At 42.5% G+C, this 27203-nt stretch overlaps 1 protein-coding gene and 1 long non-coding RNA gene across 2 annotated transcripts in view; both read right to left on the reverse strand.

Moving 5' to 3' along the window:
- The window catches only part of ptger3 (prostaglandin E receptor 3 (subtype EP3)), a 34021-nt gene extending 18171 nt beyond the window's left edge, over positions 1 to 15850 (reverse strand). Inside the window, exon 1 of the mRNA XM_029677021.2 lies at positions 15006 to 15850. Coding sequence (XP_029532881.1) covers positions 15006 to 15797 — 792 coding nt within the window. The 5' untranslated portion in view covers positions 15798 to 15850. The remainder of the gene's footprint in view (positions 1 to 15005) is intronic.
- A 5226-nt stretch (positions 15851 to 21076) lies between these two features.
- On the reverse strand, positions 21077 to 25989 carry LOC135574694 (uncharacterized). The gene is made up of 2 exons (XR_010465570.1): positions 24542 to 25989; positions 21077 to 21827 (listed from the first exon to the last, which is right to left on the reverse strand). It is a non-coding gene; the product is annotated as an uncharacterized LOC135574694 (long non-coding RNA).
- Positions 25990 to 27203: the final 1214 nt, after the last annotated feature.

Consider the following 27203-nt stretch of genomic DNA (forward strand, 5'->3'; position numbering starts at 1 on the left):
TACCTATGTGAGATGGCTGTTCATCGACTACAGCTCAGCATTTAACACCATAGTACCCTCCAAACTCGTCATCAAGATCGAGACCCTGGGTCTCCGCCCTGTGCACCTGGGTACTGGACTTCCTGACGGGCCGCCCCCAGGTGGTGAGGGTAGGTAACAACATCTCCACTCCACTGATCCTCAACACTGGGGCCCCACAAGGGTGCATTCTGAGCCCTCTACTGTACTCCATGTTCACCCACGACTGCGTGGCCATGCACGCCTCCAACTCAATCATCAAGTTTGCTAACAACACTACAGTGGTAGGCTTGATTACCAACAACGACGAGACGGCCTACATGGAGGAGGTGAGGGCCCTCGGAGTGTGGTGTCAGGAAAATAACCTCACACTCAACATCAACAAAACAAAGGAGATGATTGTGGACTTCAGGAAAACTCAGAGGGAGCACCCCCCTATCCACATCGATGGGACAGTAGTGGAGAGGGTAGTAAGTTCCTCGGCGTACACATCACGGACAAACTGAATTGGTCCACCCACACAGACAGCGTTGTGAAGAAGGCGCAGCAGCACCTCTTCAACCTCAGGAGGCTGAAGAAATTTGGCTTGTCACCAAAAGCACTCACAAACTTCTACAGATGCACAATCGAGAGCATCCTTTCGGGCTGTATCACCGCCTGGTACGGCAACTGCTCCGCCCACAACCGTAAGGCTCTCCAGAGGGTAGTGAGGTCTGCACAACGCATCACCAGGGGCAAACTACCTGCCGTCCAGGACACCTACACCACCCGATGTCACAGGAAGGCCATAAAGATCATCAAGGACAACAACCACCCGAGCCACTGCCTGTTCACCCCGTTATCATCCAGAAGGCTAGGTCAGTACAGGTGCATCAAAGCAGGGACTGAGAGACTGAAAAACAGCTTCTATCTCAAGGCCATCAGACTGGTAAACAGCCACCACTAACATTGAGTGGCTGCTGCCAACATACTGACTCAACTCCAGCCACTTTAATAATGGACATGTATGGAAATTGATGTAAAGATGTATCACTAGCCACTTTAAACAATGCCACTTAATATAATGTTTACATACCCTACATTACTCATCTCATATGTATATGTATATTCTGTACTCTATATCATCTACTGCATCTTACCATCTTTATGTAATACATGTATCACTAGCCACTTTATGTTTATATACCCTACATTACTCATCTCATATGTATATACTTTTCTCTATACCATCTACTGCATCTTGCCTATGCCATTCTGTACCATCACTCATTCATATATCTTTATGTACATATTCTTTATCCCTTTATACTTGTGTATATAAGGTAGTAGTTGTGGAATTGTTAGGTTAGATTCCTCGTTGGTTATTACTGCATTGTCGGAACTAGAAGCACAAGCATTTCGCTACCCTCGCATTAACATCTGCTAACCATGTGTATGTGACAAATAACATTTGATTTGATTTCAAATCACGTTGACATCAGCAAACCACTCGCCCACACAAAGCCTTACACGCTGTCTGCCATCTGCCATAAAATTTGTCATGATGTCTGCCATCTGCCAGTACAGTTGAAAATGAGACTCCTCCGTGAAGAGCACACTTCTCCAATGTGCCAGTGGCCATTGATGGTGAGCGTTTGCACACTGAACTCTGTAACGACACGAAACTGGAGTCAGGTGAGGATGACGAGCACGCAGATGAGCTACCCTGAGACTGTTTTGCACAGTTTGTGCAAACCCACAGATTCATCAGCTGTCCGGGTGGCTGGTCTAAAACGATCTCCCAGGTGAAGAAGCCGGATGTGTCGGTCCTTGGTACTGGATTATTTAGAATCCAAGATGGCGTTGCAGTCGGATATGTGTCTTTGTTTTGTCCCATCCGTGTATTGTTTATTTATTTTATTTTATTACCTTTATTTAACTAGGCAAGTCAGTTAAGAACAAATTCTTATTTTCAATGACGGCCTAGGAACAGTGAGTTAACGACAGATTTGTACCATGTCAGCTCGGGGTTTGAGCTTGCAACCTTCCGGGTACTAGTCCAACGCTCTAACCACTAGGCTACCCTGCCGCCCCAAGTATACTGTATTATATATACTGTATACTGTAAATATTTCATATATATTTTCATTTTATATATTTACATCTCACTTTCCATCTACGGACTGAATATACTCTCCTGCCACCCGCCTCACCCAATGTGGTATGGATCTGCTATTTTTATACTTTAGAACTGGAAACCCCTTCAGAAGCTAGCCAACTAACTAACTACTAGCTAGTAGTCAGTTAACCAGTTGGATTTAGGGGGCGCTATTTTAATTTTTGGATGAAAAACGTTCCCGTTTTAAACAAGATATTTTGTCACAAAAAGATTCTCGACTATGCATATAATTGACAGCATTGGAAATAAGACACTCTGACGTTTCCAAAACTGCAAAGATATTGTCTGTGAGTGCCACTGAACTGATGTTACAGGCGAAACCCAGATAAAAATCCAACCAGGAAGTGCCGCATTTTTTGAAATCGCCTCGTGCCAATGACTCCTTATATGGCTACGAATGAGCTACGAACGAGCTTACTTTTTCCACGTTTTCCCCAAGGTGTCTACAGCGTTGTGACGTCTTTTTAGGCATTTCCCTTGAATAATGGCTGTAAGGGACCATATATGGCATGTGGTCACATGGTGTCTCCCACAGAAAACCTAAAATACTGAGGTAGCCATTTTTCCAATGGCTTCTTATGAGAAACCAACTGCCTCGACGGATATATTATCGAATATATTTGTTAAAAACACCTTGAGGATGGATCCTAAACAACGTTTGCCGTGTTTTTGTCGATATTATGGAGCAAATTATGAAAAAAGTTTGGCGTTATAGTTGTAGCATTTTAGGGTCGATTTCTCAGCCAAGCATGATGAACAAACGGGAGCTATTTCGCCAGTCTGCACAGCGCGATATCAACCCAGAGCATATTGGACTGCTTTTTCTCTACCAGATCTCCGGATTCCTACTGCAAGCTCTGAACCTTTACACCAGATCATCGCAGCTAGCTAGCTGCTATCAAAGTGGCTACTCCAGGCTAATGTCTCTGTCCTGAAGCAAGCACCAGCTAGCCTCGAGCTAGGCCCATCTCCCAGCTAGCCAAAGAGATCCACCAGCCAATTCTTGGGCTACAATACCTCTTTTGCCAATTGGCCTGGACCCTCTACTGCCGACACGGAGCCCCGCCGATCCATCACGACTGGTCTGCCAACGTAACCGTCCGAGGTGGTCTGAACAGGCTCTTCCGTTGTGACGTCGCCGGATGCCCAACTGTTAGCCCCGGCCCACTAGCTGTCTGAATCGCCTTGTCTCCAGCTTGTCTAGCGTAGCAGCGACTACAGAATTGGCTCCCTGACTCATCTAGTGCTGCTCATTGGACCCTATGATCACTCGGCTACACATGCCTCTCCCTAATGGCAATACGCCTGGTCTATTGCTGTATTGATTAGTGATCATTGTCTTTTTCACTGTAGAGCCCCTAGCCCTGGCCAATATGCCTTAGATAGCCCTTTTGTTCCACCCACACACATGCAGTGACCTCATCTGAATTAAAAGTGTTACATAAACATACTCCATTCAAAAAATGTAGAACTAAGAACAGATATAGCCCTTGGTTCACCCCAGACTTGACTGCCCTTGACCAGCACAAAAACATCCTGTGTTCTGCATTAGCATCGACTAGCCCCGCGATATGCAATTTTTCAGGGAAGTCAGGAAGCCATATACTCGGTCAGTTAGGAAAGTTAAGACTAGCATTTTCAAACAGAAATTTGCATCCTGTAGCACTAATTCCAAAAAGTTTTGGGACACTGTAAAGTCCATAGAGAATAAGACCACCTCCTTCCGGCTGCCCACTGAGGCTAGGAATCACTGTCACCACAGATAAATCTACGATAATAGATAATTTCATCATGCATTTTTCTACGGCTGGTCATGCTTTCCACCTGGCTACCCCTACCCCGGGTAACAACTCAGCACCCCCTGTAGCAACTTGCCCAACCCCCCCTCCCGCTTCTCCTTCACCCAAATCCAGACAGCTGATGTTCTGAAAGAGCTGCAAAATCTGGATCCCTACAAATCAGCTAGACAATCTGGACCCACTCTTTCTAAAATTATCCGCCAAAATTGTTGCAACCCCTATTACTAGCCTGTTCAACCTCTCTTTCCTATCATCTGAGAACCCCAAAGATTGGAAAGCTGCCGCGGTCTTCAAAGGGGGAGACAATCTAGACCCAAACAAGTTAAAAAACAGATCACCGACCATTTCGAATCCCACCGTACCATCTCCACTATGCAATCTAGTGTCCGAGCTGGTCATGGGTGCACCTCAGCCACGCTCAAGGTCCTAAATGATATCATAACCGCCATCGATAAAAGACAGTACTGGGTAGCCGTCTTCATCAACCTGGCCAAGGCTTTCGACTTTGTCAATCACCGCATTCTTATAGGCAGACTCAATAGCCTTGGTTTCTCTAATGACTGCCTCGCCAGGTTCACCAACTACTTCTCAGATAGAGTTCCATGTGTCAAATCGGAGGGCCTGTTGTCAGGACCTCTGGTAGTGTATGTGGGTGCTACAGGGTTAAATTCTCGGGCCGACTCTTTTCTATGTACAGTATATATCAACTATGTCGCTCTTGCTGCTGCTGATTCTCTGATCTACCTCTACGCAGAAGACACCATTCTGTATACATGCCATACAACTCTCCTTCCGTGGCCTCCAATTGCTCTTAAATACAAGTAAAACTAAATGCATGCTCTTCAACCGATCGCTACCTGCACCTACCCGCCTGTCCAACATCACTTAGAATACGTGGACAACTACAAATATTTAGGTGTCTGGTTAGACTGTAAACACTCCTTCCAGACCCATATCAAACATCTCCAATCCAAAGTTAAATCTAGAATTGGCTTCCTATTTCGCAACAAAGCATCCTTCACTCATGCTGCCAAACATACCCTTGTAAAACTGACCATCCTACCAATCCTCGACTTTGGCGATGTCATTTACAAAATAGCCTCCAATACCCTACTCAACAAATTGGATGCAGTCTATCACAGTGCAATCCGTTTTGTCACCAAAGCCCCATATACTACCCACCATTGCGACCTGTACGCTCTCGTTGGCTGGCCCTCGCTTCATACTCGTCGTCAAACCCACTGGCTCCATGTCATCTACAAGACCCTGCTAGGTAAAGTCCCCCCTTATCTCAGCTCGCTGGTCACCATAGCATCTCCCACCTGTAGCACACGCTCCAGCAGGTATATCTCTCTAGTCACCCCCAAACCAATTCTTTCTTTGGCCGCCAGTTCTCTGCTGCCAATGACTGGAACGAACTACAAAAATCTCTGAAACTGGAAACACTTATCTCCCTCACTAGCTTTAAGCACCAACTGTCAGAGCATCTTATAGATTACTGCACCTGTACATAGCCCACCTATAATTTAGTCCAAACAACTACCTCTTTCCTAACTGTATTTAATTAATTAATTAATTTAGCTCCTTTGCACCCCATTATTTTTATTTCTATTTTGCACATTCTTCCATTGCAAAACTACCATTCCAGCGTTTTACTTGCTATATTGTATTTACTTTGCCACCATGGCCTTTTTTGCCTTTACCTCCCTTCTCACCTCATTTGCTCACATTGTATATAGACTTGTTTATACTGTATTATTGACTGTATGTTTGTTTTACTCCATGTGTAACTCTGTGTCGTTGTATCTGTCGAACTGCTTTGCTTTATCTTGGCCAGGTCGCAATTGTAAATGAGAACTTGTTCTCAACTTGCCTACCTGGTTAAATAAAGGTGAAATAAATAAATAATAAATAAATACATCTGGCCCTTCTTTGGACACTGGGTTAACAAATCTCCAAACAAGCTTCAATGCCATACAACACTCCTTCCGTGGCCTCCAACTGCTTTTAAAATGCTAGTAAAACTAAATGCATGCTATTTAACCGATTTATTGCCCTCACCCGCCCGCCGACTAGCATAATTACTCTGGACAGTTCTGACTTGTTCTGAATATGTGGACAACTACAAATACCTAGGTTTCTGGTTAGACTGTCAACTCTCCTTCCAGAAATTAAGCAAATGTACACTATAAATTGCTGGGTTAAAAACAACCTAATTTGGGTTATTTGGTAACCCATCGCTGTGTAAGTATTGGACAGAACACACACTGAGTTTTTTTGACCCAGCCAGTTGGGTTGTGTGAATAAAACAACATGTTGAGTTGTTGGGATTACACAAACATGGGTGAAACAGTTGGATATGTTTTACTCTCATGCTGGGTTGACCTAGCAGCTGTGTCTTTTTTAATGTAATTCTCAAGGTTTTTTTCAGAAGGTGTTGCTTATTAGGGGCGTAGCTTTCAGATATATTTTATTGGCGACCCATGACAGTAAATGCAATTCCTGTACCTCATGTTAGGTTTACAAACTGCAAATAAAATTGCCCTAAAATCTTAAGCATTTTACACATTCTTCCAGAATATTAAGATGATTTATTACATTATAATAAGGTGGCATCTATCCCAACAATGGAATTTGTATAGGATTTTCACACTCTGTTGTGATGTGACTATCGTTAAATGTGCCATGACTTTCCCTCCTGGTCAAGGATCAAAGACAGCACCCCCTCTCTCACCAGAGAGGAAGAGGGGGGGAAATTGGGCTGGTTGATGACTAATGACCGGTGGTAAAAAGTCTCTCTCTGGCCCTTTGCAGTATGGAGAATGTAATGTCTGAGGGTTACAACAGAGAGATTTTACAAAACTCCAACATCCAAAAGTGGATAATGAAATAACATTTCTACACAAAGAATGGTCGGGAGGATAATTTATTGTTTGGTGATATCATTGAAGACGTTATAATGGAAACATTGTAACTTTAACCTTTTTGGGATAGGGGGCAGCATTTTCACTTTTGGATGAATAGCGTGCCCAGAGTGAACTGCCTCCTACTCTGTCCCAGATGCTAATATATGCATATTATTATTAGTATTGGATAGAAAACACTGAAGTTTGTAACAATGTTTGAATGATGTATGTGAGTATAACAGAACTCATATGGCAGGTGAAAACCTGAGAAAAAAATCCAACCAGGAAGTGGGAAATCTGAGGTTTGTAGTTTTTCAACTCAGCCCCCATTGAAGATACAGTGGGATATTAGTTATGTTTCACTTCCCAAGGCTTCCACTAGATGTCAACGGTATTTAGAACCTGTTTTGAGGATTCTACTCTAAAGGAGGGGCTCATAAGGGTTCGTTGAGTGAGTGGTCTGGCAGAGTGCCACTGCCTCGGTCTGGCGCGCTCACGTGAAAAGGTAGCTACGTTCCACTTCATTTGTACAGACAAAGGAATTGTCAGGTTGGAACATTAATGAAGTTTTATGTAAAAAAATCCATACTTAGTTTGGCATGTTTCTACGGGCTGTAACGGAACTTTTTGAACTTTTCATCCGACGTTCGGCGCGACCTGAATGGTTTGCTTTCAACGTAAAGTTTTTGAAATCTGATACAGCGGTTGCATTAATGACAGTCAAGTCACGACAAATGTAATGACTACTATTTATCGAATAATTACCTTCTAATAATTACCTTCTACGTTTAATTATTACTCTATGAAATTAATCATGTAATAATTAACTCATTAGGAATTTGGGGCACCACAATAAAAGTTTGCTTAATTGGTTACCGTTTCCCGAATTAACTCAAGAATATATAGATATCATACAGGTCATCAATTATTATTTCCTCATATCAGTCCCATTGTGACCGAGTCTCACTGATCATTCCGTACCACACAAATTGATTTGATTATTTATTTATTAACAAGCTAAATGATAACATAAAATACACATATACGTTATTGATTAGAAACTTAATACCATGACTACAGGTCCCTAGCAAACCAACATAAAACACGTGTTACACAAGATGGAGATTTAAAAAGAGAGAGAGTGAGAAAGTGAAGCAACACTTAGATACATTTGTAAACTACGCTTAGTTTAGCCCTAATACCTTGCCCCGAACTGTCGCTCTTAGGTAAGAAGTAATGAATGTATAATTGTGTTGGAGATCTTCGTCAGGTATCTCTGTTGCTGGGTTTCGCTTGGGGATAAGGTTTCAACGGAGGCTTGGTCTTTGGATGACCTTCTCCTTCATAAGTCTCTGATTGTCCACAATATGTCACACTGTCCTTAGTTTTCTGTTTACTTCCACTGGAAGAGTGATCTCCTGAGGACGGCTAATCAGTAATGTCGATGATCCCAGAGTAGTGATGAAAGCCATTTCGACAAACATTTATATGAAGAGAATAACCAGATAGTCCTGCTTAAATTCACCTTCTTAGATACAGTATTTAGAACAGCTACTCAACCGTAGCATTGATTGTTAAGAGGTTACTTTGTCTTCTTCAACCTCGTATTGCATTTATGGGGTCGCGACTAATCTTACACCTCAGCTGCAGCTCGTGGTCATTCTAATCTGATATGTTAATTATTACCTCAAATGCTTTATACCCTCAGATAGAAAGGGGGTGTTTACATCTTGCTGACATGCTCTCTGGGTTCCCTGGGGTGTAGCTAAAGCAAGGTATCACATTTTACTATGATCTCGTTACATAACTAAAATCACAATCTTATCATTACAAAAACATAGTCTTTATCCTGGATAATTTCCACACAACGTAAAGTATGTGAACATGATATACACTGTATGAAAACTCTTCAAGTTACAATGTTTTCATTATAACATCTTCATACAACTTTTATTGACATTTACATTACATTTAAGTCATTTAGCAGACGCTCTTATCCAGAGCGACTTACAAATTGGTGCATTCACCTTATGACATCCAGTGGAGCAGCCACTTTACAATAGTGCATCTAAATCTTTTAAGGGGGGGGGGGGGGGTGAGAAGGATTACTTTATCCTATCCTAGGTATTCCTTAAAGAGGTGGGGTTTCAGGTGTCTCCGGAAGGTGGTGATTGACTCCGCTGTCCTGGCGTCGTGAGGGAGTTTGTTCCACCATTGGGGGGCCAGAGCAGCGAACAGTTTTGACTGGGCTGAGCGGGAACTGTACTTCCTCAGTGGTAGGGAGGCGAGCAGGCCAGAGGTGGATGAACGCAGTGCCCTTGTTTGGGTGTAGGGCCTGATCAGAGCCTGGAGGTACTGAGGTGCCGTTCCCCTGACCTCACAAAATAGACATTAATCTTCCACATTCCATCCCTCATCATGACCAACATTCGGAGGATGAAATTAAAAGTAGATGCTTTTTCCACTTGGAACCGGTAGGTTCGCTAGACCTTGTTCATGGTTTCCTCAAGCAGAAGAGTGGTGGAATTATGTGGTTTCCACATCACCAACAAACTAACATGGTCCAAGCACACCAAGAAAAGTTGTGAAGAGGGCATGACAAAACCTATTCCCCCTCAGGAGACTGAAAAGATTTGGCATGGGTCCTCAGATCCTCCATCACTGGGGCCAAGCTTCCTCTCATCCAGGACCTCTATACCAGGTGGTGTCAGAGGAAGGCGCTAAAAACTGTCAAAGACTCCAGCCCCCCAAGTCATAGACTGATCTCTCTGCTACCGCACGGCAAGCAGTACCAGAGCGCCAAATCTAGGTCCATGCGGCTTCTAAACAGACTCCTGAACATCTAATCAAATGGCTACCCAGACTATTTGCATTGCCCCACCTCCAGCCCTTTTGCGCTACTCTCTGTTATTATCTATGCATAGTCACTTTAATAACCATTATTAATAGAGTTATTAATTACCTCGATTGACCGGTGTCCCCGCACATTGACTCTGTACCGATACCCCCTGTATATGGTCTCGCTATTGTTATTTTATTGCTGCTCTTTAATTACTTGTTCCTTTACTTTCTTGTTCTTATTCATTTTTTTAACTGCATTGTTGGTTCAAACCAAGCTGCTTACCCATTGCAGATTCAGTCTTCCCAGCCTGGTGCAGGTCTACCATTTTGTTTATGGTGTCCTTTGACAGCTCTTTGGTCTAGGCCATAGTGGAGTTTGGAATGTGACTGTTTGAGGTTGTGGACAAGTGTATTTTATACTGATAACAAGTTCAAACAGGTGCCATTAATACAGGTAACGAGTGGAGGACAGAGGAGCCTCTTAAAGAAGAAGTTACAGGTCTGTGAGAGTGAGAAATCTTGCTTGTTTGTAGGTGACCAAATACTTATTTTCCACCATAATTTGCAAATAAATTCAATAAAAATCCTACAATGTGATTTTCTGGATTTTTTCCCCCTCATTTTTTCTGTCATAGTTGAAGTGTACCTATGATGAAAATTACAGGCCGCTCTCATCTTTTTAAGTGGGAGAACTTGCACAATTGGTGGCTGACTAAATACTTTTTTGCCCCACTGTAGTTCTTCCCGGACAGCGTGTCAGTGAATTCCTGTAATGGGCCCATGGTTTGTTCACTGACTCCAACACATCAATTTCCTGATAGTTGGACACCAGGTGCATGCTTTTCTTCTCTGAATCCAGACACGGGCTATGGCCTTTTCTTGTTCCAGGATTCATTCTATCATCTTCTGTCTTGAACCCCACCTGGTTGGGGACTCTGTGATGAGCTGGTGAGTGTGTAGACTGAGCTCAGTCTGTGCTAGAAACAAGTCTCTCCATGTCTATTCTATGGTTTAGGAATGTTTGACCACTAGCTGTTTGAATATGTAATTTATATAATCATTTTGATTGAAAATGTATTAATTTAGATAATGTTGTTATAATTAAAACAGCCTGTGGTTAGATTGGCAGAATGACACAACTACTAACACACTACAGCTGGCCTGAACATATATTTTTTGAATGCACTTTAATTATCCAATGTCACACTTACCGAGGTCAAGCCTGTGCCCAAGGCAGGCGGATCCAGTTGTTCAAGCACAACGCTTTTATCATGTTGCTCCCGCTGTCAGTTGTCATGCACATCTGTCGGTCTTTGCTCATCTTCCACGATGCCAGAGAGTATTTGAGACCCTGGGCTATTACTTCACCCGTATGATCATCGGGGAAGTAAGACGTCTGGAGGCAGACATTTTGGCAGGGTTTCTTCAGTGAAATACTTGTGGCTTGGCAACTGATATTTGTGGTCAACTGTACCTAGCAGCTTCTTAACTTCTTGGTGACAGGGGGCAGTATTTTCACGTCCGGATGAAATGCATGCCCAAATTCAACTGCCTGCTACTCATCCCCAGAAGGTAAGATATGCATATTATTAGTACATTTGGATAGAAAATAAAAGATTCTCACTCTCTTTTCAATGGGTTTCATTGGGAATCCAGATTTCTAAGGGACCTTCTTGCAGTTCCTATCGCTTCCACTGGATGTCAACTATCTTTAGAAATTGGTTGAGGTTATTCCTTTGTGTAATGCGGCCATCTTGAACGAGGGTCAATTGAAGTGTACTGTTAGATGACCAGAAAGCTAGCTACAGTTTGTTTTCCTCCTGTATTGAACACAGATTATCCCGTCTTCAATTTTTCGATTATTTACATAAAAAAATACCTAAAGTTGTATTACAAAAGTAGTTTGAAATGTATTGGCAAAGTTTACAGGTAACTTTTGAGATATTTTGTAGTCACGTTGCGCAAGTTGGAACCGGTGTTTTTCTGGATCAAAAGCGCCAAATAAATTGACATTTTGGATATATATTGACGGAATGAATCGAACAAAAGGACCATTTGTGATGTTTATGGGACATATTGGAGTGCTAACAAAAGAAGCTCGTCAAAGGTAAGGCATTAATTATATTTTTATATCTGCGTTTTGTGTCGCGCCTGCAGGGTTGAAATATGCTTTCTCTCTTTGTTTACGGAGGTGCTATCCTCAGATAATAGCATAATTTGCTTTCGCCTCTGGATTCACAACAAGTGTAGCTTTAATTTCTCTGCATTTTCCCTGGCTTTTGGCCATGTGACATATCCCAGAGAGGTTAAAGCCTGGCTTTTCTACTGTACAGATTGGAACCATATCTTTCGCTATGTAATAGGTCACTGCATCCGTTATTTCCTTCCACCTCAAACTTTTCTTGTCGTAAGGGATTAAGTTTGAAAAGGATGTAGCTATGGTAGTTTGTCTTTTAGCAGACATTTTGGGAATCAAGCGACTGGAATCAGCATTGCGTAGTCTCACGCATTCCTCCCATTCCACCTCGTGTTTCAGTTGCAGGTGATTGAAGAGGTTAGTTGTCCTGCTGCTTTTTGAAGCAATTGTCTTTCGACACATTTTGCACAGGACATTAGTTTGCTGAACATCAGACCTCTTAAACCCGAATCACTTCCATATTACTGAAAAAATATTGCTGCCCTTTTTGGTGATGATTTCATTCTCACAAGAGGCTGAGCTGGCTTCCTCACTTTCCATTTTGGTGGAACACTTACCGCCGTTACACTTCTCTGCCGTGGTTACAATTAGTGAAAGGCTGTCTAGGGTTGTGATAGGTGGATAACCTCTGTGCACGTGTTGTCACAGAATTGGGACATGATTCAACATTGGGCTGACAGAGAAGAGACAGTGAGATGCTGCATTTGTTAACTTCTTGACGCTACCTATCCCGTTAGCGGAATAATTGCCATCAACAACAGATTAATTGCAGAGCGCCGCATTCGAATAATATTACTACAAATATTTATATTCATGAAATCACAAGTGCTATATAGCAAAACACAGTTTAGCATTTTGTTAATCCACCTGTCGTGTCAGATTTAGAAAATATGCTTTACAGCGAAACCAATCCAAGTGTTTGTGTAAATTTATCAATCACTAGACAAAACATTATGAACACCTAGCATCAAAGTAGCTTGGTCACGAAAATGTTTAGCTTTTATCGTCGGATTCCGATAAGTTCTCCCATATATCGTGCATCCCTAAAAGTAATGATGGACTGTTGTTTCTCTTTGCTTATTTGAGCTGTTCTTACCATAATATGGACTTGGTATTTTACCAAATAGGAATAGTGTCTGTACACCCCCCTACCTTGTCACAACACAACTGATTGGCTCAAACACATTAAGAAGGAAAGAAATTCCACAAGGCCCACCTGTGAATTGAAATTCATTCCAGGTGACTACCTCATGTAGCTGGTTGAGAGAATGACAAGAGTGTGCAAAGCTTTCATCAAGGGAAAGGGTGGCAACTTTGAACAACCTCAAATATAAAATATATTTTGATTTATTTAACACCTTTTTTGGTTACTACATGATTCCATATGTGTTATTTCATAGTTGACGTCTTCACTATTATTCTACAATGTAGAAAATAGTAAAAATAAAGAAAAACCCTTGAATGAGTAGGTGTGTCCAAACTTTTGACTGGTACTATATGTTCAACTCATAGCTAGTTTATCCAGTGATCATTTTGAAGGATAGGTACTGACTGAAATGTAGCCGACTATTTAGCATGCTGGCTTATAATGGCCATGCAGTAGCCAACTATAGTTAGCTAACACACTTTTGTACATCGCGCTGTAATGTACAATACAATGACCTTATTTTAACACACCAAAAACGTAAAACTTCCAGGTCAACTGTAATATGAATACCATTGTAAAGCACGATTTCTTCCCTTTCCAGTAAAATCAATGATGAGACCTTCATGCTGCCTGTTTCTGCATGATTGAAGAAGGCAATGAGCTCCGTTGGGTCTTTTTAAAAATGTGTGAAACCTATAAGCCGTGTGTGTGTGTGTGTGTGGGGGTGGGGGGGGCAGTTTTTTCCCAACTTTTCTGCAATACTATTGGACCATTACCATGTCAATCGAAGCTTGAATAAAAATGTGGTTCTCTGCACAGACTGAAGCCCACACAGTCCCATTAGTTTTAATTGCAGCCTTGTTTGAATGCAGTGGTTGTGCAAATTAGTACGGAATGGGGTTAGTCAACAGTAGCTAGATAGCTAATCGTGGACACCAAATGACACAGCTACCTAGACTTGGGAGCTCATGGGCTCACAGGCTACATTAGCCAACTGGTTAGATATAATTACACCACGGCAACAATAGCTAACTTTTCCACTTAGTTTTACACTGACCACCGCATTTAGGAGGATAGCTAATTACTGAAATGTAGCTGGCTAGACCACTGGCCAGGCAATAGACACTAACCTATTGTGGACACACAACCTATTCTTTGATACATTTGGGTTAACTTGCTGATATCAAACAACACATACCAGACCATTTGTGGAAAGGTCAAAATAACAATTTAGTGGGCTCATTTTTTTAATGATCAGTGAAACTAAAATAGATTGGTAGCTAGCTGATGAGGTTTTCATTTGGTTCAACAATTGTGGACAATAACAGTAAACTCCAAAAAATCATCATAATCTTCTTAATATATATATATATATTAGGAGAAGGGAAGATAATAGCATTTTTTTCAGTTTTATGAGCAGAATGGCACTGTTGGGAGGAGAAGCTTCATTTCCAAAACTAATTTTCAAACGTACATTATGATGCATTAGAAGAAAAAGACTTATGACAATAATCGTGTACATTTGCATGACAATTATTCGTTACACAAAATGCCATAATCGTCACAGCCCTATTTCTTTCCCCAACTGATTTGGTGATCAAACTGAAGCTGTTTCCCAAGTTGTTCCGTCGGTGTTAACTCGTGGGCGGTGTGAGCTAGCTAAACAGATTGCTTTGTAGAGCATATGTGTGACATCAAGCACTTAACTAATCACCTCAAGATGGCTAAACCAATCAGCTGTGTCAATAAGGTTGTAAATGAGACCCTTCCTTTGGAACTTTAAGTAAAATGTGCGTTCTGTGAATTATTTGTCGTATAGGCGTGCCGTGTTAAATATGATTCTAGTATTTTAGAGAGTTCTACACCACATTACCAAATGCTATAAAACAAGAGGAAAACCACCAGAATTTACCAGTATAGGAAAACAACTAGAACTTACCAGTAAAGGAACCCAGCATATAAGCAGTACACACATGATTCCCAATAGTTGAATGACTGTCTCCGTGGTTAATCGTTCCCACTGCTTGGATGAGTGAGATGTGCCCGATTTCGTTTTGCAACGAATAACTAATCCACGAATTGTGACGACGTTGCAGGAGAAAGTCACAAGAAGTGAGAATATCCCAAGAACAGCGAAAGTGATGGAGAAAAACATGTTGCCCGGGACCTCTCTGTCTCCAGTGCTTATGAAACACCAAGTGCCTGGCCATTGCAGCGTATAGTGCCCAACTCCTGCGACCGGCAACAGCGAGAAAAAAAGAACAAGACACAATATAACTGCCAGAATTTGCATTGTCACACTTGTCTTCATGTGATTGGAGTACCAATGAGGACTTGTAATCGCCAATGCCCTCTCAATTGCCATTGCGCTGGCAAAGAATAGAGAACACAAGCCAAAAGTTGTCATACACACTCCAAAGAAAGCACACAGACTCCCCGATGAGTCTATGCGGTCCCATTTCAAATCGGCTCTGTAAACCGATATAACTATAGGGCTGGTGAGAAGCTGTCCAAACAGATCTGTCAATGCCAGCGACCCTATGCAGAGTAGGAAAGACTTTTTCCTGTTATTTTCTTTTTTTCTGTACGAGCTATATACCAGCATAAGTGCGAGAGAATTGCCCACCATTCCCGTTACCATCATAGTAATGGGGAAAACAACTGACACGGATCCACAGCTGCCACTTTTGGTGACATTGCTCTCACGCAAAGACTTGTTGGATTCCAACATCTCTCCAGGAGAAGCGTTGAGCCTGGTATCCAAAGAGTCTCAGTTGTCGGAAATCATCCTCTATGTGAGGATACATACAGGCTAAATCCACTGTACACGCCCAGCACCCTCCAAGTGTTGCTGCAACGCTACTGTGCGTAAAAACGCGTCACACTTTTTAAAGCACGGGAGGTGGAACTACCTGCAAGAGCATATGCACAATTTCAAAATTCGTCAGGTATAACTTTCTACACCAATTGCTCCAGGAGGCTAATTTTGGCAGCTGGACAAGGGCATAATATAAAGTGTATGTTCACATTGTAAATGTTTTAGCATAGGCCTATACCTAGTAGGCAGCTATGCCTTACATTGAATATTGGCTTAGGCTATTATTAATGGCTTTGATATAGCTATGATTGATCTTACCTGAACTAGGGGTTCAGATCCATTCTGAGTTCCACTGAAAAGCTTTTTTAAATGAGACATTTTGGCCTTGCTGCTGCTTTATTCAATCTTAGTTTTATCACAGCTTTTTCAGGGACCCATTGGAAGCTCCCTAAACCACATGGTTGGGAATCACTGACCTAGGACTCTTCAGAGCCATGGGAAAAGCTTCGTTGTTGCATTTAAGAAAATGTAGGCCTACTAGCCTAATTATCGCAAGGCAAGCCTATATCCTTCACATTGTAGTTTACTTTTAATTCAATGCCATTTGCTAGCCTGATGACTCAAACTAAATTATTCTGCTGCTTTGTCATTCACTACATACATTACTAATTACCCTTTAAATCGAGAGGTATTTCATTATGCTGTATGTCATCTTCAAGGAATCTTGCCCTGCTACTGAACAGAGAAGTGTAGCGTTTGTAAAGCCTCACCATCATAAACTTAAACGGGAGGCAATTGTGAAAGTATAATTGGCTTTACAGGCAATGTGTATCATTTAACATTGCTATTATAATAGTACTCACTTATAGGAATAGGAAATTGTTTAGAAGTGGCTAGTTAAGCCATCACTGAAAACCACACATTTTCCATCTTCTATGTTTTGGTAACTTACTGTTTTTCAACAAGACTGAAGAGACTGCAAAGTTTTAAAATGTTCAAAGTGATGTCCATCTCGCCACAGAGCCTTCAACAGCAAGGGGGCATTTCCACTCAGTTGTGGATGTCCCCATTGAAATGCATGACATCTGGTGCAATGTAAAGGAGTGCTTATGGGTAATGTGAACCAGGCTTGTGCCTGGCACACACCTACAACGTCATTGCGCAAAATGTTACACAGCATCATCTTGATATGTGTGCAACAAAACTTCAACATTCACCTTCTGTTACCATTTCTGTCAAGCCGTCTATGCATACAATTTGATGCATACTTTAGATTTATCCAATGTATGCACCACACAGAAGTCACTGCAACTTCCTCTGCAATGCTGCAAGTCAAGCGCAGTGTTCCATTGGAAATGAATACACTGTACTTCTGATGTACCAAAACGCAAAAACACTGTAGGTATGATCGAGGCATTAACTTCCATTGGGCACGGAATAGCGTTTGGCCTGAACTAGGAGTGTCCGGTAGCCAGACAAGCCATTTGCTGAACTGAAAATAGCTTTAGAATATTCTTGTCACACATAAACCTAACATGAGTGGATCATTCTTCCTCACTATGCACTTGGTTGATAGACCTATCCCATCATCACAAGATTTATACATAGCTGTCACGGATTCCCCGGTAGGTACTGCTGCCCATTCCATACATGAGCTCCTGAGGTTTATGTCACCAGCTGAACTGTTTCATTGCGCACACCTGGTTCCAATTCCCCTGATTAGTAATTCTATATGTGCCCTCTTTTCACCATTGTCTTGTTGGTTGTTGTTCCCATGTCTGTTGGTCTTGTGAGTGCCTGTGCTTTGTTGGTTCGGCTTTCGTGCTGCGTATATAGTGTACCTGTTATTATGAGTCTTGTCTTGTGTATTTATTAGAGGTTTAACCTCGCTCTTTTGTTTGGGTTACGTCCGTGTGTTTTTCTATACATGTTTGTTTTGGGCTTCGTCCCCGTGCCTTTTCATGGCATATATTTTTGGGTGAAGTATTAAACCCCCCCTTTACATATTCCTGAGCCTGTCTCCAATCATTTATACAATGTGACAATAGCCTCCTGACACAGGAGGTTGGTGGCATCTTAATTGGGGAGAATGGGATCGTGGTAGTGAGTGGAATCATTGGAATGATTTCAAACACATGGTTTCCAGGTGTTTGATGCCATTCCATTTGCTCTGTTCCGGAGCTAGTTCATTTAATGTAGTAGTTTAAAAGTACCAAGTGCCACCTACAGACAAGACTGAGAACAGCAATCAAACATGATTAAACCATAACATGTGCTTTGTTTGTAGAAGTGACCTGTATTTAAAGGTCCAATAGCCATTTTTTGTCATTAAAAAAATACCCTGAGCTGTTTGAGAATACAGCAGAGAAATGAAGCGAAAAGATTTTAGCTCGCACAATAGAAATAAATTAAGTAGTTTCATAAGGTAAACACTTACCAAAGTTGAGTAGCATGCTTGTAACTATATGACATACACCGTGTACAAAACATTAGGAATATCTGCTTTCTTCCATGAGACTGACCAATGAAAGCTATGATCCCTTATTGATGCCACTTGTTAAATCCACTTCAAATCAGTGTAGATGAAGGGGAGGAGACAGGTTAAAGAAGAATTTTTAAGCCTTGGGACATAGATTGCCATTCAGAATAACAAAATATTTAAGTGCCTTTGAACTGGGTATGGTAGTAGGTGCCAGGCATACCGGCTTGAGTGAAAACCGCCGCTGGGTTTTTCACTTTTTCATGCTAAACAGTTTCCTGTGTATATCAAGAATGGTCCACCACCCAAAAGATATACAGCCACATTGACAACGGTGGGAAGCATAGGAGTCAACATGGGCCAGCATTTATGTGGAATGCTTGACACCATGTAGAGTCCATGTACCGACGAATTGAGAATGTTCTGGGGGCAAAAGGAGGTGCAACTCAATATTAGGAAGGTGTTCCTAATGGTTTGTGCACTGTGTGTACACTACATGACAAAGTATATGGACACCTGCTCGTCGAACATCTCATTCCAAAATCGTGGGAGTTAACATAGAGTGTGTCCCCCGTTTGCTGCTATAGTAGCCTACTCTCTTCTGGGAAGGCTTTCCACTAGATGTTAGGACTTGCTTCTATTCAGCCACAAGTGCATTAGTGAGGTCCGGCACTGATGTTAGGCAATAAGGCCTGACTCGCAGTCAGCGTTCCAATTCATCCTAAAGGATTTTGAGGGTGTTGAGGTCAGGGCTCTGTGCAGGTCAGGCAAGTTTCGAACCATGAAAAACAGCCCCAGACCGATATTCCTCCTCCACTAATCTTTACATTTGGCACTACTATGCATTCGGGCAGGTAGCGTTCTCCTGGCATCCGCCAAACCAAGACCCGTCCGTCGGACTGCCAGATGATGAAGTGTAATTCATCACTCCAGAGAATGTGTTTCCACTGCTCCATGGTGATCTTAGGCTTGTGTGCAGGTGCTTGGCCATGGAAACCCATTTCATGAAGCTCCTGACAAACAGTTATTGTGCTGACGTTGCTTCCAGAGACAGTTTGGAACTCAGTAATGAGTGTTGCAACCGAGGACAGACAATTTTTACGTGTGCCAGCACTCGCCAGTCCCGTTCGGTGAGTTTGTGTGGCCCACCACTTCACGGCTGAGCCATTGTTGCTCCTAGACCTTTCCACTTCACAATAACTACCCTTGACCGGGGCAGCTCTAGTAGGACAGAAATTTTACAAACTGACTTGCTGGAAAAGTGGCATCCAATGACAGTGCCAAGTTGAAAGTCACAGCTCTTCTGTAAGGCCATTCTACTGTCAATGTTTGTCTATGGAGATTGCATGGCTGTGGGTTCAATTTTATACAGCTGTCAGCAACAGGTATGCCTGAAATAGCAGAATCCACTAATTTGAAGGGGTGTCCACATACTTTTGTGTATATAGTGTACTTAGGCCACCAATTAGTTAAGGAGGTAAAATGAATGATTCAACTGTCAGCTACAAATAATTAGTTTGTTTCCTAAGCCTAAAATGACACCATCAGAATTCCTTGCACTTATTCAAAACAAGAAATAGAAGAAAGTAAAGAAAAATACTTAGCTTCACAGTAAATCAAATCAGTTTAGCAAGCTTCCTGGTGAATACAATAGACATTTCAAGATGGTTTTACACACCTGAGTTGGTAATATTTTTTTCCTCACTTATACAATTGCACACACAAGAATGTTCCTAAATCAAAGAAAATTTTCTTTCCCCCTTCTGATGACCAGGTGGCGAATCGCATCTCTGCATGTCTGGCAGACATATCAGTGTGGATGACGGATCACCACCTCAAGCTGAACCTCGGCAAGACGGAGCTGCTCTTCCTCCCGGGGAAGGACTGCCCGTTCCATGATCTCGCCATCACGGTTGACAACTCCATTGTGTCCTCCTCCCAGAGCGCTAAGAACCTTGGCGTGATCCTGGACAACACCCTGTCGTTCTCAACTAACATCATGGCGGTGGCCCGTTCTTGTAGGTTCATGCTCTACAACATCCGCAGAGTACGACCCTGCCTCACACAGGAAGCAGCGCAGGTCCTAATCCAGGCACTTGTCATCTCCCGTCTGGATTACTGCAACTCGCTGTTGGCTGGGCTCCCTGCCTGTGCCATTAAAACCCTACAACTCATCCAGAACGCCGCAGCCCGTCTGGTGTTCAACCTTCCCAAGTTCTCTCACGTCACCCCGCTCCTCCGCTCTCTCCACTGGCTTCCAGTTGAAGCTCGCATCCGCTACAAGACCATGGTGCTTGCCTACGGAGCTGTGAGGGGAACGGCACCTCAGTACCTCCAGGCTCTGATCAGGCCCTACACCCAAACAAGGGCACTGCGTTCATCCACCTCTGGCCTGCTCGCCTCCCTACCACTGAGGAAGTACAGTTCCAGCTCAGCCCAGTCAAAACTGTTCGCTGCTCTGGCCCCCCAATGGTGGAACAAACTCCCTCACGACGCCAGGACAGCGGAGTCAATCACCACCTTCCGGAGACACCTGAAACCCCACCTCTTTCAGGAATACCTAGGATAGGATAAAGTAATCCTTCTCACCCCCCTTAAAAGATTTAGATGCACTATTGTAAAGTGGCTGTTCCACTGGATGTCTTAAGGTGAAAGCACCAATTTGTAAGTCGCTCTGGATAAGAGCGTCTGCTAAATGACTTAAATGTAAATGTAAATGTAAAATCTGGGTTTATTGTGACCAACATCTGTAAAACATCCTTCGTAAAAATGGAAGCTCATTCTATGATATTCTCATGTCTCAAAGCCTAATGAGTGGATTGACAATGTAGCCTGCCACGACACTGTGCATTTTGGATAAAAACATGTATGTTGTCTCATCACAATATTATACAGTTTCTCTAAAAAGTACCTGACACCACAATCAAATCATTTTTTTATACATCAGCTGATATCTCAAAGTGCTGTGAAGAATCCCAGCCTAAAACCACAAACAGCAAGCAATGCAGGTGTAGAAGCACGGTGGCTAGGAAAAACTCCCTAGAAAGGCCAGGACCTAGGAAGAAACCTAGAGACGAACCAGGCTATGAGGGGTGGCCAGTCCTCTTCTGGCTGTGCCGGGTGGACATTATTACAGAACATGGCCAAGATGTTCAAATGTTCATAGATGACCAGCAGGGTCCAATAATGATAATCACAGTGGTTGTCGAGGGTGCAAAAGGTCAGCAACCCAGGAGTAAATGTCAGTTGGCTTTTCATAGCTGACCATTCAGAGTATCTCTACCACTACTGCTGTCTCTAGAGGGTTGAAAACAGCAGGTCTGGGACAGGTAGCACGTCCCGTGGACAGGTCAGGGTTCCATAGCCGCAGACAGAACTGTTGAAACTGGAGCAGCAGGTGGACTGAGGACAGCAAGGAGTCATCATGCCAGGTAGTCCCGAGGCATTGTCCTAGGGCTCAGGTCCTCCGAGAGAGAGAGAAAGAAAGAGAGAATTAGAGAGAGCATACTTAAATTCACACAGGACACCAGATAAGACAGGAGAAGTACTCCAGATAACAAACTGACCCTAGCCCCCCGACACAAACTACTGCAGCATAAATACTGGAGGCTGAGACAGGAGGGGTCAGGAGACACTGTGGCCCCATCCGATGATACCCCTGGACAGGGCCAAACAGGAAGGATATAACCCCACCCACTTTGCCAAAGCACAGCCCCCACACCACTAGAGGGATATCTTCAACCACCAACTTACCATCCTGAGTCCGAGTATAGCCCACAAAGATCTCCGCCACAGCACAACCCAAGGGGGTGCCAACCCAGACAGGAAGATCACATCAGTGACTAAACCCACTCAAGTGACGCACCCCTCCTAGAGACGGCATGAAAGAGCACCAGTAAGCCAGTGACTCTTCCCCTGTAATAGGGTTAGAGGCAGAGAATCCCAGTGGAAAGAGGGGAACCGGCCAGGCAGAGACAGCAAGGGCGGTTCGTTGCTCCAGAGCCTTTCCGTTCAACTTCACACTCCTGGGCCAGACTACACTCAATCATATGACCCACTGAAGAGATGAGTCTTCAGTAAAGACTTAAAGGTCGAGAACGAGTTTGCGTCTCTCACATGGGTAGGCAGACCATTCCATAAAAATGGAGCTCTATAGGAGAAAGGCCTGCCTCCAGCTGTTTGCTTAGAAATTCCAGGGACAATTAGGAGGCCTGCGTCTTGTGACCGTAGCGTACGTGTAGGTATGCAGGACCAAATCAGAGAGATAGGTAGGAGCAAGTAGGTATGTACGGCAGGACCAAATCAGAGAGATAGGTAGGAGCAAGCCCATGTAATGATTTGTAGGTTAGCAGTAAAACCTTGAAACCTCAGCCCTTGCCTTAATAGGAAGCCAGTGGAAGGAGGCTAGCACTGGAGTAATATGTTCCAATTTTTTGATTCTAGTCAGGATTCTAGCAGCCGTATTTAGCACAAAATTAAGTTTATTTAGTGCTTTATCCGGGTAGCTGGAAAGTAGAGCATTGCAGTAGTCTAACCTAGAAGTAACAAAAGCATGGATACATTTTTCCGCATAATTTTTAGAGAGAAAGTTTCTGATTTTTGCAATGTTACGTAGTTGGAAAAAAGCTGTCCTTGAAACAGTCTTGATATGTTCGTCAAAAGAGAGATCAGGGTCCAGAGTAAAGGTCCTTCACAGTTTTATTTGAGACGACTGTAAAACCATTAAGATTTATTGTCAGATTCAACAGATCTCTTTCTTTCTTGGGACCTAGAACAAGCATCTCTGTTTTGTCCGAGTTTAAAAGTAGAACATCCAATTCCTTATGTCTGAAACACAGGCTTCTAGCGAGGGCAATTTTGGGGCTTCACCATGTTTCATTGAAATGTAAAGCTGTGTGTCATCCGCATAGCAGTGAAAATTAACATTATGTTTTCGAATGACATCCCCAAGAGATAAAATATATAGTGAAAACAATAGTGGTCCTAAAACGGGACACCGAATTTCACAGTTGATTTGTCAGAGGACAAACCATTCACAGAGACAAACTGATATCTTTCCGACAGATAAGATCTAAACCAGGCCAGAACTTGTCCGTGTAGACCAATTTGGGTTTTCAATCTCTCCAAAAGAATGTGGTGATCGATTGTATCAAAAGCAGCACAAAGGTCTAGGAGCACTAGCAAAGATGCAAAGCCTCGTTCTGATGCCATTAAGAATTCTTATTTTCAATGACGGCCTAGGAACAGTGGGTTAACTGTCTGTTAAGGGGCAGAACGACAGTTTTGTACCTTGTCAACCTTTCGGTTACTAGTCCAACACTCTAACCACTAGGCTACCATGCCGCCCCGAGTAATAAGGCACGCTGCAAGATTCTTGGAAAAAGTACAGAAAAAAAACTAAAAATTCAATGACAACATTAGAACTGAACAATTCAACCTCCTTCCTCCCTCAACCACTTCCCCCATCCCAGACAGTACCTCCCCAAACGAGGTACAAGCCTAAATAGAACATGTTCTCTTCGCACTGTATGTCTGTGAGAGTGCAGTGTTAAACCCAAACCCACAGTCCCGTTCTTTAAAGTCGTGTTTTGTGTTAGTGGATCAAGCAGCGAAAAGGGAGAAATTAAAAAAAAAAAGTGAATCCCTTGTGCAAACAAAATTACAATTACCACTTATATTCCGAGTCTTATAACAGGCATTGAGAGAGAAAATAAATAAAATGTATAAAGGCTCTCAATCAAAAACCTAATTTGAAGTAAGTGAATCGTAATAAGACGATCAAACATTTTTTTTACAATAATTGTCTAGTTTGACGATAAGACAACTTACAGCCAAGACCAAAAAACTACTTGTGTGCAACGTTGAACATTTGCTGGGCATATATTACATTCAAAACCTTTAGAAATAAAGTTAAGTGGTTAACAAATATCCAGAAATATTTTTAGTCACTATGTAAACAAACTGAATAGGTGAATGAGACAGCCTTTAATCAAAGGAGTTAAGTAAAACCTTAATAGAATTAAATTAAAATGACTGAATGCTTGTAAGGCAAGCACACTAGATGATCAAAACATTAGATCCAGCATCAAATAAGCCTGAATGTGTTCACCAACTCAACAACTATACAAGAATAGTATGTCAAAACTAAACATATTTGTACCACAGGTGGGCTACTTACTATTCACAGTTCGCAAGCAACAATTGCTGATCTATGGGCAAGTTCAAGACTTCTTCATGTGACGTTGAATGTGAGCCATGGCCTCATCCAGAGACTCAAATGTGTAGTCTTTACCCTCATGAGATGGAGAATAACTGACCAGGAATCGCAATCCATACTTCACACCTGGATGGTCCCGTAGTAGTCATTTGGCCTGCCCGAAAGCTGCGCGCTGCCTGGAAACAGTGGGGGAGTAGTCCTGGTAGAAGCTCTGTCCTTGAAAGCTCAGAGTGGTATTGCGGGCTCGTCGGAGAATCTCCATCTTCTCATGGAAAAAGTGCACTTCAGTAAATATGTCACAGGGCCTCTCACCATCCCGGGGCTTTGGGCACAGCGACCGGTGGGCAAGATCAATCAGGGGATTCTCATCCAAGGCAAGAACATTCTTCACTAGCCCAGAAACAAAATCCGTGGCGCGAGGCATTTATGCTGACTCTGGGACCAATACAAGTCTCAGGTTATTGCGGCGAGAGAATCCATTTAAACTCATAACTCTCCTGCACCTTTTTAAAATCTGCAGCCAGGCGATTCACGTCAGCCTCCAGGGAGGTAGTTAAGTCAGAGACATTGGTAGTGGAGGTCTCCAGTGCTGCAATCGTTGTAGTGTGCAACTCTGTTGTTGTTTTGAGTGATGAGATTGCTGGCACAGTCTCGTTCCACAGGATGGTTAGATCTGCTTTTAAAGTATCAGAAACCTCCTGTATTCGGGCCTCAATCGTAGCAACTATTTCCGAGTGTAGTAGTTTGATGGCCTCGAGAATGTTCATTGCAGTGCCGCCAGGCCAAGCCGCACCCCCGGGTAAAGTGTGAGTCCCCGGGCCATCAGACTCAGGAGTGGGCGGTGATGAGTATGGGTCTTGTAGGCCGAGTTTTCTCAAAGTCATGTTTTTGGCATTATGTTTTGTCGACATGCTGACATTCGAAAGCAAAGTAGTCTTGGTTTTTACGGAAAGGGATCACCAAACTAATACTTGAAAATAAGTACGGTTCTGCTGCTAAATTCACATACATTTAAGAATACTGCGGGAGCAAACGGAAAACACGTCAGTGGCACATGGCGCCCCTCCAACCCCCCCAGGAATTACAGTTTTAAAACATAGCTGGGTTGTGTGTTAACTAGGCACAAAACTGAAAAAACTGTTGAAGGATAAGGACAATTCAGTGTTTTCCGACCTCCATCCCTGACGTGTCTCTGGGGTCCTATCTGAACGTGTCCAATAAGAAGCATAAATTCAAATATTCCATTGCACAATATTTTCTTACAATGTGGCCTAACTAACATAACTCTTTTGCGGTGAGCTTTCTAATGCAAAATGTTTGCTGTGCCATGACCCAAATAGGTGCTCCACCATTGTGCTGCAGTGGTTTGTCCTTTAGAAGTTGCAGCGTACTTGGTGCCGCAGAATTCTATTGCACGTTATTTAAGTGTGAACCACTGGAACCATTCATGCTAGTTAGTGCAAGTTTGACCACCAGAGGGCATCTTTGAGAAGCATTTGAAAGCCTTCAATAGTGACACTACTAGAGAATGCAGGCACGAGGGAGACCGGGGTTCAATACCCTGACGGGGAGGTAGGCGTAAGCTGTCCTTGTAAATAGGAATTTGTTCTTAACTGGTTCCATGTGTACTATTTCATAGTTGTGATGTCTTAACTATTATTCTACAATGTAGAAAAAGTAAAAATAAAGAAAACCCTGGAATGAGTAGGTGTGTCTAAACTTTTCACTGGTACTTGCTTAATTCATTTGATTCATATTATTGTGTTTCTATTCCAAGAAAAACAAAAACCCTCTGGGTTTCTGTTAGGAAGGAATGGAAAATATGGTGCTGTACAATGTGATGGTCAGGAGTACAGTACTGGGCTATTTAGATAAAGAATACCTGTGTCATGCAGGCACACCGGGGTTCAATTCCCTGATAGTGTAGAAGGAGTAGGCTGTCCTTGTAATTAATAACAAATTCTTATTTCAGAGCAGCGTGAAACAGTGTTGAAATAGTTGTAGGCTATTGCTTCAAATCCTATTGCTTCTAACTTCAATATTCTCTTTAAATAAATAAGACCTAACCGACTTTTAACAGCACATTACTGAACACTAGTGAGACTCATGTTTCCTACGGTAGGCCTACACTACATTGAAAAATATGACGTGACTCTTCGCCAATAATTACATACAGAGGATTGGAGGATATTTCTGTAATTCAGTGATATTTATTCCCATAGTAATTCGTTATGGATCCATAACTAAATAAACATTGGCATTTTGAAAGAGTATTTTTATCATTATTTATTACAGTTTTTTCCAATTGCTAACACACTAAAATGACATGCACAGCACAATTATTTAAACTGACACACAGAGAGCAAAACCTCTTCTCAAGTCTCCAAAAGTCTAAACAGATTTTCTGCTTTACACACATTTTGCAATTAAAAATGGCACTTTTTAAATGCACTACACATTGTTCTCTGCATAAGACACAACAATCTGACATAAAGTCACATGTTTGCCATTTCAAAACACTGCCATTCAAAATGACACTACATGAGCTAATCTGCCAATACATGTGCCACCTAGCCAAACACCTCAATGGTTAAATGTTACCACTTCAATCAGGAAGTAAGCA

The sequence above is a fragment of the Oncorhynchus nerka genome, linkage group LG13 (genome assembly GCF_034236695.1).
Source record: "Oncorhynchus nerka isolate Pitt River linkage group LG13, Oner_Uvic_2.0, whole genome shotgun sequence".
NCBI classification, from domain to species: Eukaryota; Metazoa; Chordata; class Actinopteri; order Salmoniformes; family Salmonidae; genus Oncorhynchus; species Oncorhynchus nerka.